The following is a 13,414-nucleotide window of genomic DNA, read 5'->3' on the forward strand; positions in this document are numbered from 1 at the left end:
TCACTCCCTTTGTTCTGTGGGCAAGAAATAGTTGAAAAACAGGAAAGTTCACTCACTATGCATGTCTTGGCTTATTTTCCAGTTAATCTGAAAAGCCACAAAAATCTTATGCAAAATAAGGTGGGTTGTTTCCCCTTAATTCTTTATAGCAAATTTTACAGCACAAAAAGAGGATCAGGTACTTTTTTTTAAAAGGCAAAATTGCTTCCTCAAATCGACAGTGAAAAATTTCTAGTGTCACTCTTACTACTTTCCTTCCCCTGTTTCATGTGATATCTACAATCCATTGCAATAATCTTTTTATGCTTCAGAGGGTTAATCATGTGGCAACTGGTGCTGTCTACTTTGAGCTGCTAATCTTGTAAGCAGTGAAATAATTAATAACCACAAATGTGCAGAAGGTACCTCCCTTTGTATATATTCAAAGAACTTACTGAGTCTTTCCGGACTGTCTGTTTTAGCACAATATCTGCACAGCTGTTATTCATTTACTGTGCAGCATTCAGACACCTTTATTCCAAAGAGTGCATAGACAGGGAGATACTGCTTTCTCTCAACACTCAAACAACAATACTCAATTTCTGAAAATATATAAAATCCCCCAGGATTTAAAACAGCAAACCAAGATTTCTTCACCACTTGTCATAACTGTTTATAATATATCCATGATGAAAATAACCTTGGGAAAGTGTAACAATAACTTCAATCTATACCATGCTCACTGCCACCACCTCAGCTCATCATTGGCACTTATTGAGTTGCTTTGCTGCATGCCGTGCCCTCATGGTTAATAGCATGAAAATGGAGAACCAGTCTGTGATTGAAATATGACATTAGGCGTGTAAAACAAAAAAACAAAAAATCCGTACCTGTGCAAGATTACATGTTGTGCTTAAATTGTGTGCCGGTTTGTATATGGGAAGGGACCATGGCTCAGTGGTGAAATGTCTGCTTTGCATGCAGAAAGTCCCAGGTTCAGTCCCCAGCATCTTCAGTAAAAAGGATCAGGTAGTAGATGATGTGAAAGAGTCTGGAGAACTGCTGCCAGTTGTAGTAGACAATACTGATGGACCAATGGTCTGAAGGAAGCTTCATGTGTTCATATGTAAAGCATTAAAACGCCAGCATGTGTACACAGGCTCAGGATTCTTAGTACACTGATGCTGTATTCACAATGCTTTAATGCTGTGGTGGCTGATTTAGTTTAAATATGACCCTACCTGCATGTAACCCCACACAGCTAAATTTCTTCTACACTCTCAGCCCAAATTTTAAATCAGATGTCCATTGCATGTTCCTGACATGTTTAAGAAGATGTGCTAATTTCCTAATCAACATTTCTAATATACAGAAGCTGAATGTAATCTGAGAAAATCAAGTAATGCAGTATCCAAAACCAAAATGCATTAAGGAAGTATAGTTATTGAAAGTATAATAATTCTACATGCCAGCAAACTGGAGAAATTATTAATCAGATGGATACACAGGAGTAGTTTTTTGATCCTGGATAGTATCCATGGTTTTGGACGGCCATTTTCAAATAAAAAATTACTTCTGGCATTGAACCAAAGAGTATATACATTTACTTTTAGCTAGATCTCTGATATATATCCTTATAAATTTCATGAAATATTTTAATTTGGCTAGTGCTCAGTGAAAATAGGGGCTTATTTCATGAAAAATACCCTGTGGTATTTTTCATGAATATTTTTGTCCCTTTCTGACACATTTCACAGCTAGTGGCAAAAAGACAAATACAGCACTGAACAGGAGTTGCTGAACAGGTGATGGCTATCTTTCTTCTGATTGGCTACTATGGAAAACATGATTCTAGAATATTTGGTCTGATCCAGTATGGCTTCTTTCATGAGGGTTTAAAAAATGAAAAACAAAATGATGTATCATTTCTAGTTTATAAAAATGGTCAAGTGATTCTGAATGTTTGACCATTTTTATGAATATATTAAAATAGCTGATAATCTATAGTGCAACTTAATTTTCTTGTGCAACCAGTCATCAAAGACCATTAGACGATCTTGTTATGTAGTTCATCTACTTCACCTTCTGCTCCAAATACTAATCATTCATTTGTACAATCCTATACATTTCTTCTGCATATAAAGAAACATTATGAAACAGAATACTATTGTAAGTAACTAGCAGTATCTTTATACTTACTCTCCCATATCTGTTAGCATAGGATCCTGTAAGCAAGGAATGGAAAATGATGATCGTTTCATCCAAATCCCAAATGAATACTCTCTGTAAAAAGATAACCAAATCAATTCATCCTACTGTAAAGTGATTTAGAAAATATATACATGATCAACAGACGTAGACAAAATTGTTCGAAAAGATGTAGTACATTAAAGCTATGTTTTTATATTATTTGAGAAACAGTTAAACACAATTTCACTAGAATAATAAAGCATCTTAATATTGTAAATTAAATTTTTACTACCACACATTTAAACACATACATACTTAAACTATATAATTACAATTAGGAACCATTGGAAAGACATGGAAGAATGGATAGGATAGAGATAAGAGAATTTTTTAATCATCTCTCTCCCCCTCTTGTGTTCTTTATCTAGTGAGAGAAAATCCTGGGGTGTTTGACACCATGTCCTAAGTATACTTGCTATGCATTGCTTGGTCTCCCTGGGGTATCTGCAATGAATCTGGCAGGTATGGAAACAATTGGTGTAGTGGTTAAAAGCATAGTTTGGTGTAGTGGTTAAGAACGTGGGACTCTAATCTGGAGAACCGGGTTTGATTCCTCACTCCTCCACTTGAAGCCAGCTGGGTGACCTTGGGTCAGTCACAGCTTCTAGCTCTCTCAGCCCCATCAGCCTCACAGGGTGTTTTGTTGTGGGGAGAATAATGACATACTTTGTAAACCGCTCTTAGTGGGTGTTAAGTCATCCTGAAGGGTGGTGTATAAATCAAATATTATTATTATTATATTATTATGGGCAGAGATAGGTGGTGTCTGGACACCAATGGCCATTCTACTGAAAATGGCAGGCATGGGAACCTCGGGAAAGCCAGCAGCAGATCCCAAGAACTGTTGCATTGGTTGCCTCAACATTCATCTTGTGGTTTTTTCTGGAAGGCTGAAGGATAGCTCGTTATATTCACTATCCATCAGTCAAGACATTCTCTTGAACAGCCAGCGTGTTGCGATACACATTCCTATCCCTATCACTGGAATTCAGGGAGGGCAAAAGTGGGTAGTTATTTAGTTTCACTGATATTTTGGGACAAAGATTAGGAGTCTCTACCATTGCTAGAGTTTGATTCCTAGCACTTCTTATCCCCCCCCCCATTTATGTTCCCCATTTTTACAAGTTTATTTTCAGAAACACAAGTAGACTAGATGATAAATGCTTAGGGAAAATGCCATCAAAGCTTTACAGAGATTCGGATCTGTAACTAACTGTTTCCATTTTCAGGTGTAAGATATTTAAAACCTCAAGGAATATTAAGATATTATTGAGAGAGATGCAGCAAAATTCAAGTCCAGTAGCATCTTAAAGCCCAAGAAGACTTTAAAGTTTTGAGAATCAAAGTTCTCTTCATCAGATACAAGTAGGACTGGAGATCCTTGAGCCTTTATATCCCAGTAAGAAAGTGGGAGGTGGGTAGCAAAGAAAGGCATCAAGATGCAAAAGCTTGCTTGGTAGAGATGATGATTATTGGTTTCTGTTACCCCTTCTTCTATTAGGAGGAAGAAACTGGTGTGGAATACCAGCAAATGTGGATAGGGGTGACCACACAATTAGAGTAGGGAGTGTTCCTTCTATATGGAGTAAGTACAATTGTTGTGCAGCTGCCTCAGTTGAGGGATGAAATAAGGGCAGCCGTGGGTAAGTAATTCTGGGGGTAAGGAGTAGACATGGGCACGATCCAAAAATAAATCCCGATTTAGCTGATCGTGATTCTGCGGCGCCGCCAAACACAGGTTCCCGATTCTAACCGATCAAGTCTCGTTTCCAGTCCGAAATTGGGAATCGAGGAGGCCAGCGCCCAGGGCAACTGTAGTCAGGCTGTTGCACGTGCGAGCGCTCCTGAGTCGCCCCTGCCCACGCAGCAAGCTGGCGTTCCCGGTGAGCTGCGGAGCTGGCAGCAGCGCGAGTGGCTCAGAGGCTGCCCGCGCCGTTCACCTGCCCCGCAAGATAAGGGGCAGCCAGCTTGTCTGCGCGCCCCTTGTCCTGGGGAAAGGCGAACGGCGCAGGCGGCCTCCCAGCCTCCCGCGCTGCCTTTTGCCTTTCCCCAGGACAAGGGGCGGCTGGCTTGCCCACACGCCCCTTGTCCTGGGGAAAGGCGAACGGCGCAGGCGGCCTCCCAGCCTCCTGCGCTGCCTTTTGCCTTTCCTTTGTGCCCACCCCCTTCCCCCTCCCTCCCCTGGGTTGCTGCTCCATGTTTGTAAGGAAGCCTGCTAATCAAGGAAAGCTGGGCTTCCATTCATGTTTCGAGGGCGACAGAAGGAGGGCAAACACAGCTCATTTCCCTGACTCCATTGCCCTGGGAACAAATTACTAGTGCCAGAGTGTCTGCAATTCCGAACAGAAACTGACCCATCCGATCAAGTCCCGAACAAGCAAACTCCCGACTGCTGGATCGGTTGCCATGGACAGAACCGATTAGCTGAGTCACGATGGCGAAAATGCCAAAATTGGGGTGGGGGGGTTGAAATCGTAATTCAGATCGGGCCCATCTCTAGTAAGGAGCATGATACACAAAGTGTAGGAGAGGGAAGTTATGGCATGGGTTTTAGTCGGGAATTATAATTTACTTTGCTGTTGTGTGGTTTCGGGTGCTAGAATTTATGTTTATGTATTAACTAGTTTGGTATTTTGTAATCTCACTAAATCTCCTTGGGAAGGTGGGATGATAAATTAAATAATACTGCATATACAATACCTCTAAGTCAGAGTCAGGTGGTGGTGAAGGATTATTGTTCCTTCTGCCTCGGCCACGTGATTTGCCATCTGAGCTGCGGCGCAACCTGTCTGCCTCTGAATCTTTAATGGGAGTCGTTGGACTGTGGATTGTACTGTACTCTGCTGCAGAAGAAAAAGTTGCTCATGTTTTAGTTTAATAGTAACTACTTGAATTTTATTACTTGTAATATGACTCATTGATGTAACACAAAATATTTTTAAAGTAACACATTACAATATACATCTAGAGTTTTTAAAGCTGGAACAGTAGTTAATTCCCAGACACTAGAACTCTTCCCAACCTATATATAAACACCTGGAAGAGTCAGGCGTGCTCTTTGCTTCCTTTCATATATTGCTGTTGAAATCAAAGTGAGCCAGGGAATGCAGCAGGCAAAATAATGGGGGGGGGGGGTTAAATGAATCCTTGTTAATATAAATTCTTGTGTTTCATTTGGCCAGTTACTCTCTCTCAGCATAACCTTCCTTACAGGACTGTTGTGAGGATAAGATGGATAATCCCTATTAATGCACAAATACTACTACTAATTATTATTATTACTAATATTATTTCTACCCCACCCTTCTGCTCACACAAGGCTACAAATGGGCCTTAACTCTGTTTAACTGGGTCTGAATCATGCTGGGAATGTCTATAACAGTCTTTCTGTAATTTTGAGAATTACTTCAATTTATATTTCAAATAACTTTAACAATTTGATCAATTTAATATTTAAAGGAAGATTTATGAATGCCTACAAATTTCCTCCAATACAAAAATGTTTAGATTTAATTGTGTGTGTGTGTGTGTGTGTGTGTGTTTGTGAGAGAGAGAGAGAGAGAGAGAGAGAGAGACAGAGAGACAGAGAGAGAGAGAGAGAGAGAAAGAGAGAGAGAGAGGAAAGCAATATTGGGGTCTCGGGCACAAAAAAAAAAATCTAACAGCAAGCTGAGAGTGGGGAAGAAAAGAAGCTTTTTTAATGTGTGAAAACTTGTGTGAGGGCACTGTATATCTGACCATAATATGTGCTTGCTGATTAGAGAAAGTTGCAGAAAAATCACTGCATTCCAACAAATCTTCGAAAAACTAGTATCTTTGATGTCTAGGCATAACAGAAATATGAGACTCCGTCTCTTAGATCCATAGTACTTTATGGAACTCCTCCTGATCCCATCAATATGATGTATCAAACTAACAGTTTATCAGCTATAATTAATTTTTAAATGGAAAATTACAGCTTTTAATTTAGCCTCCTCACAAAGTTTGGGAGTCTTAGAATTAATATTTAAACATAACTCTACAAATGGGTTAGATCTTGTCTAAATTCTGTGCACAGAAGTGCAGCTTTCCCCCTGCCCCTCTCAACATAGCTCAAAACGTCCCCTGAAACGGTGCACCAAGGCTGGATCTAGGGTTGCCAGCGCCCAGAGCAACCCAAGTCCGCCCCCCCCCCCCACGCGCGCACAGCGTGCATGCACTCCCAGCGCTGCGTGATGATGTCACTTCTGTGACATCATCACGCAGGGCCCAGAGGAGTGCCGCCCGCGTGGCAAGCTGGCCACCCTGGTGCACGGTGCACCGCGGAGCTGGCGGTAGCAGCAGGTGGCTGAGTGGAGGGCTGGGAGGCCACCCACACCATTCACCTGCCCCACTGATGGGGCGGCCAGCTTGCCACGTGCTCCCTATCCTGCATGCTCGGCAAGCCAGCCTCTCCGTTGGCGGGGCAGGTGAATGGTGCAGGTGGCCTCCCAACCCTCTGTTCAACCACCCGTGCTGCAGCTGCCAGCTCGGACGTGCTCCTGGCAGCTGGCAGCTGCGCCCAGCACCTCCTCTTTGGCGGTGCCAGTGGCAGACTTCCCCCCCCTGTCGATCCGGCCCTGCGCTGCACCTTGAGGGCAAGGAAGCCTCAGGAACAACATGAGGGGGGAGTAGGAGGGCTGATGCAGGAGGAGGGATTGCCCAGCCTCCTGTGCATATGTATCTTTTCAGTGGCATCCAACTCATTAAATATATCACAACTCCATAAGGTTTTTGCAAACTTTAACAAGGGAACATAGCTCACATTTAGCTTCATGGAACAGATTCACATCAATCTTAGCCCTTGTCTAGAGAGCTAGCAGAAATTTGGTGATATCTGTAATTACTCTTGGAAAAGTAATTCTATATAATATTTAAGGATTTTAGTGATGAAAATTGCACTGAATCTTAATAAAGAAACATCTGAAAATCTTCTTACAAATTACAGCTTTCATTTCTAGACAAAATAAATGCTGTTCAACTGACTATAATTCCAAAAATTGTTGTCCAAAATCTCCCAACAGGATCTTGAACTCTAACATACAATGAGGATAGTTTTAAGTGGGTAATTGTCCGCAGTAGAATAGCAGGATTTGAGTCCAGTGGCACCTTAGAGACAAACAAGATTTTCAGGAGCCGTTTTCACATGCCCTAAACCTCTGGAAAATCATGTAAAACTGATGGCATGAAGCGTCTTCCTAGCACGATTTCCCGGTACAATCTCATTTAACGGTGTGTTTTCTGATGTCATTGCACCATTAAAAGGCATCATTTTGAGAAATCATGCCATGAGGTTATGTGCATGTGTGAAAACAGCTTGAGTGTAAGCTTCCAAGAGACTCTCAAAAGCTTACACCCTAAAAATCTTGTTAGTCTCTAAGGTGCCACTGGACTCAAATCTTGCTGAACATACAATGACTTTCCAAAGAAAGCAACAGTGATACTGCTCTGCACATGCTGTTCTGTTTCATGAACAATGAAAAACAGAAACCATGCACAGCCAACTTGGAAATACAATCAAGCAACTGATTCCAGTTAAGCCACACACAGCAATACTCCTGTGCCTGTAGTAACTGCCTGCTAACACAAAAATTAAATTCTGAAGCTTTTAGCTGCATGAAGATAAATGCTAAGGAAAACTTCATGTCCTTAATCTGTGTGTCAGTTTTAAAGCACAAAGGCATGCAAGAATGGAAAGAAATAGGAATCCGAGTTAATTATGGGTCTACGAGAGCAACCAGGAATATATTCTGAAGTTTTAAGGATGACTACTGTCATTATTGGCTTGCAGACCAGCCAGGAGTACATTCAGAGCAGTAGCTCCTTCCTTGCCTCTATCAATATTTGCAATGAAGCCAAATCAGACTCCACATCAATAAGTGACTTACTTATTTATACAGATCAAAGGGACAAGAGAAAACAATGTATTTATTATGGTGCATTCGAATTCTTTTCCCAAAAATCTGCTTTGCTTGATCTTGCATTTCTACTTGATAAAATGTTTCCTTTGCAATTAACATTTATCTTTATACATAGATTGGATTATCTGTTGCTAAGCACTTAATTTCTAGATGCCAGTGAACACAGAATGATATAGGTACAAGTTATGGAAGCATATATGAGGCATTCATCACCCCCTCTCTGAAACAGTTAAAGCAAAGCAATGTAGTGACTATGCTTCATTAATAATAATAATAATAATAATGTTGACCTTAATTCTCTGGCATCTGTACTTGAGGTAAACACGTTAAAAAGAGGAAGTCACTGAAAGCCTCTAGGCCTGGTATTGTAGCCATTATTTCATTTTCTGTTGCCTCTTCAAACAGAAAAATGCAGACACTTTGCCAGTACTTACTGAAGACAGATCTACATGTGATGCTGGGAGCTTCTAGCACTTTGTTTTTATCATATGCACAGAGAGCCTATTCAAATCAGGAGCATGGTGTGATGGGGTAAAAAAAGGTAAAGGTGTGCAAGCATCGAGTCATTACTGACCCATGGGGGGATGTCGCATCGTGACGTTTTCTTGGCAGACTTTTTGTTACGGGGTGGTTTGCCATTGCCTTCCCCAGTCATCTACACTTTATCCCCAGGAAACTGGGTACTCATTTTACCGATGTTGCAAGGATGGAAGGCTGAGTCAACCTTGAGCCGGCTACCTGAACCCAGCTTCCGCCAGGATCGAACTCAAGTCATGAGCAGAGCTTGGGCTGCAGTATTGCAGCTTACCACTCTGCGCCATGGGGCTGTGTGATGGGGTGGAAGTTAAGATATGCCATTTTCCCACTTTGAGACATCCCTGGAAATGGCTGTTTACCCTACAGAGGCAAATATACAGGTTCTGATGCAGGTCCTATATGATTGCAAACATTGGTTCCCTGTGTGTAGACTTTTCAGGTTTGTAAAATGGCTGGGAGAAAACTTCAGCTTCCCCATATGATTGCAATTCATGACACTCCCAGTGTCACAGTTAGTGAGCCCCAAGAGACTGTTTTCTCAATCCCATAGTCTAAACTGTGCCACAGAAAAGGGAAATGCAACTTTTTCGTATGCAGCTAAACTTGGCCAAGGTAGAAAAGGTTGCTTACACAGAAGGCTTGAAACATTTCCTGGTGCCAGAAGTGAATTTTCTATTTAATCTTAAATTTAGGATAGTTCTAGCTCTATGCAGCTTTGTATATAGATTCCAAAATAAAAATAAACCAAAAAGAATTTTGATCTAATAGATCACTGTAGCTATCTATTTAAAATGAAGCTGATGAAATGAAAGTGACACTTTAAAAAAATACTTGACTTCTCATAAAGACTGACCTAAATATTTCAAATGTGCCATCAAATGAAAAGGAATAATAATAAAATAAAATGAAACATTAATAAAATGGGGTGGGGTGGGGGCAGAAGGAGAAGTAGTTGTTAGGACAAACATAATCTGGAGATTATGACTGTGATTAACGGTGAAATCCTAAACAGAGTTCCTCCAGTCTAAGCTCATTGAAATCATTTAATATTAAACATCACCTAACATTGAAATCAACTAACAACAAAGGAATTTATGGTCAAACTGGACATCATGATTTTAATTAATCATACCTGACTCACTTTCCCCACAGCTACACAGCAGCTGCAGATAATTAATCTTTCAAGCAGTATTCCATGCATGTATAGCTCCAAAAATGTTATTTGGGGGGCATTGTGGTTTGGGAAAACAGCTTGAGGGGGAGGCACAGGGCAGAAGCCCTGCCTGCCTCTGTGCAATGTCCTGATTTGAACTGCTGCAACTGTGTGGCTGTGGGGAAAGCACATTGGGTCCTCAAGGAAACCCAGACCCATCTTTTTTAACAAGGTTACATCTAATTTGTTCCTCAGAAAGTGAATGCTAGAAAGACCTTTGTCTGCCTGAAACATTGGAAACTAGCTGCCAGGCAGAATTCAATTGATAGTACTGAGCTATGTGGACCAGTTGTCTCACTTGCCCTAAGGCAAACTCACATATGTTCTCGTGTTTATGTTAAAGTTTGATCTATCTCTGTAAGTGAAATACAAAGAAAAGCCGATTACTTTCAGCTTTAATAATAGTTTTGTATTTTAGAAACTATTCCTATTTATTTATTTAGTAAGTGCTTACCAGTGCAATGTTATACAGAGTTACTTCAGCTGAAGGACACTTCTTTCAGTGACCTTAGATTGGAGTAACTCTGCATAGGATGCACTAGTAAGTACATCTATATCACTGTTAGTTTTAGAGAATTTTTTTAGGGAAATATTTTTGCCATTCCTTAATATTACTATAGGAATATGCAGTGCTTTCTTTGAGCTGGAATGCCCTGGAACAGCATTCCGGCACCTCTTTAAAATATCCATGTGACTCATATCATGTGGGTATTTAAAAAATGGCCTGTTTTGGCCCATTTGGGCCCAGATTAGGCTGCTGACAGGAGAGGGAGGGATCCTCTGCCTGGCAGCAGCCCATTCCAAGCAGATTAGGGCCCAATCTGGATGATATTGAGCTCGTTTTGGCTGTTTTGGGCCCCTTTAGGGCCCAAAATGGTTCGGATTGGAGCCAAAAAGGCCAGGATTGGGCTGCTGCTGGGAAGAGGAGGGTCCCCCCTCCCAGAAGTGGCCCATTCCAAGGCCCATTCGGACTTGGGCCCGATCCGGGCTGTTTCAGGCCCATTTCGGCCATTTGAGGCCCGTTTAGGGCCCAAAATGGCCAGGATTGGGCTGCTGCCGGGTGGGTGAATGTTCCTCCACCCAGCAGAAGACCATTCCAGACCAACTATGGCCTGATTCGGGACATTTCGGGCTTGTTTTGGCCATTTAGAGACCCTTTAGGGGCCCAAAATGACCGAGATAGGGCCAAAACAGCCAGGATAAGGCCGCTGCCGGGTGGAGGAGGGTTCACCTGCCTGGAAGTGGACTGTTCCAGGCTGACCTGTACCCAATCTGGGTCGTTTGGGGCCTGTTTTGGACATTTGGGGGACATTTAGGGCCCGAAATGGCCAAGTTCAAGGTTGAAATGGCCAGGATAGGGCCACTGCCGGATGAGGGAGTGTTCCCCCACCTGCCAGTGGTCCATTCCAGGCCAACCTGGGCTCGATCCGGGCCATTTTTGGCCCACTTTGAGCCCATTTCAGGCCCCAAACGGCCAGGATCGGGCCCAAAACAGCCAGGATCAGGCGTCTGCTGGGAGGGGGAACACTCTTCCACCCTGCAGCAGCCTGATTCTGGCCATTTGGGGCCCCTTTCAGCCATTTTGGGCCCAATTTGGGCCCAAAATGGCTAGGACCAGGCCAGAAACAGCTAGGATCAGGCCTCTGCTGGGTGACGGAACAGTTCCCCGCCTTGCAGTGGCTCAATCCTGTCCATTTTGGGCTCAATCCAGGCCATTTTGGACACCTTTTGACCATTTTGGGCCCAATTTGGCCCCAAATGGTCAAATTTGGGCCCAAAACGGCAAGGATAAGGCCTCTTCCGGGCAGGGGAACACTTCCTCGCCCATCAGTGGCCCTATCCTGACCACTTTGGGCCCCTTTAGGCCCAATTTGGGTCCAAAAGTGCCCAAATTGGGCCCTAAACGGTCAGGTTCAGTCCCCTGCCAGGTGGCAGAGTGCTCTTCCATGCGGCAGTAGCCCATTTCAGGCTGATCTGGGCCACTTTGGACCTATTTTGGCCCAATTTAGGCCTGAAACGGTCTGGATCCAGCCACTGCTGGGCGGGGGAGTGCTCCCTCGTGGCACAGCTACCCGTTCTGGGCTGAATCAGGCCCCATCCAGGCTGAATTTAGCCTTATCTTGGCCGAATCAGCCCCCCCATGGAGTACGGGAGCGCACCCAGGGTGGCTACGGCCTGTGTGTTTACGTCACTTCCCGGAAGTGACGTGATCGTGTAGGCCCAGGAGCAGTTGCGCACTGTGTGCGTGCGCATGTAGTGAGAGGCGTGTTACCTCCTCCCAGGAGTTCCCCTGTGTGAGAGTTCCCCCACCTCTTCACCAGAAAAAAAGCCCTGTTAGCCACCTAAAATGTGAAGATACTCCAATCAGCTCTCAATCAATCTTCAATGCTGTAAACTAGCATCTAGAAGACAGTGTTTGTAAGTATCTGTAAAGCCTTTCATGAAACTCAATTGTGTTCTTAATTTTTAGTGCTCCCAGTAAAATAACAGTAAATCCTGTTTAAAACTCACCACTCTTCATTTTTTAACCTAAGCGCATTCTTTGTCAATACAGCGCAAGTGGTACCATAAATTCAGGATTCTTTTAAAAATAGTTTTCAAGTACCAAAAATGTGGCCCACAGGGGTAATAAAATCAGTGCAATTACCTGCTGTAGGATCTGTAACTGCTTGACTTGCGATGCCTGATGGTGGTTCTTGAAGTTGGTATGTTGCATTGGAGGAAGGGGTTGTTGGACTGGTGTTGCTGCTTGCCATATAATGTGAAGGATATGGAGAACTGTTATAATACTGTGCATATTGACCCTGGCCAAAGCTGGGGTAAGATGGATATTCCTAACAGAGTGGGGAAAAAAGCTGTATTAGACTTTCCAGTTAATATGCTGCTAAACTGAAATGCGTATTCTAGAACCTAAATATAACCAAAGGCTTTAATTTCTCTACTCCCTTGGGTTTTGCACAGTACAAATCATGAGCATTGGCTTCAAATGTGGGAAGGTCCAAATTACCCTTTTTATTCAGAATTCGTTTTGCATAAAACAGGAAACTGAATTTTATAAAATAAATCTGTAAAATAACTTTATTGTTGGTATTTTTTTGTTTAAAAATATAGGGCAATAACCCCCCTCCCCCAAATTTACAGTAGCATCCTAACAAAGGTGCACCATTCTAAATTCTCTGAAGTCTGTAGATTTAAAAGGGTGTAATTCTGCATAAGATGGTACTGTTACAAAGCAAGCCTAAGTAGGGGGACTGAAAGTGCTCAAGTAGCCGTTATGCCAACATATCTCACATTTGCATCAACATAAGCCCAAGTTACTAAGTGCAGATCCCCAGTAGCACCCCAAATCAGCTGGCCACCAGCGGGCCTTGGGCATAAATTCCTGTGTCAGTCTGGGAGTGAGTGCGCTGGGGAGCAGGCTGGCTTCCTAAGCCACTCCAGGCTGGTAGTGTTCCCAAACAGCAGCAAACAGTAATACCATGAGAAGAGATGGTAT

At 42.8% G+C, this 13,414-nt stretch overlaps 1 protein-coding gene across 4 annotated transcripts in view; it reads right to left on the minus strand.

The window, feature by feature from the left end:
- EYA1 (EYA transcriptional coactivator and phosphatase 1) overlaps positions 1-13,414 on the minus strand; it is a 154,113-nt gene that overhangs the window by 87,079 nt on the left and 53,620 nt on the right. For 3 of the 4 annotated variants that reach the window (XM_054985002.1, XM_054985001.1, XM_054985000.1), the window contains exons 8-10: positions 12,566-12,752; positions 4,930-5,069; positions 2,179-2,262 (exon numbers count right to left, since the gene is read on the minus strand). In XM_054985002.1, the coding sequence (XP_054840977.1) occupies positions 2,179-2,262; positions 4,930-5,069; positions 12,566-12,752 (411 nt within the window). Of the gene's footprint in view, positions 1-2,178; positions 2,263-4,929; positions 5,073-12,565; positions 12,753-13,414 lie in introns of all 4 variants that reach the window. The other variant, XM_054984999.1, reaches the window with a different exon arrangement.

This window comes from Eublepharis macularius, chromosome 7 (assembly GCF_028583425.1).
Source record: "Eublepharis macularius isolate TG4126 chromosome 7, MPM_Emac_v1.0, whole genome shotgun sequence".
Classification (NCBI taxonomy): Eukaryota; Metazoa; Chordata; class Lepidosauria; order Squamata; family Eublepharidae; genus Eublepharis; species Eublepharis macularius.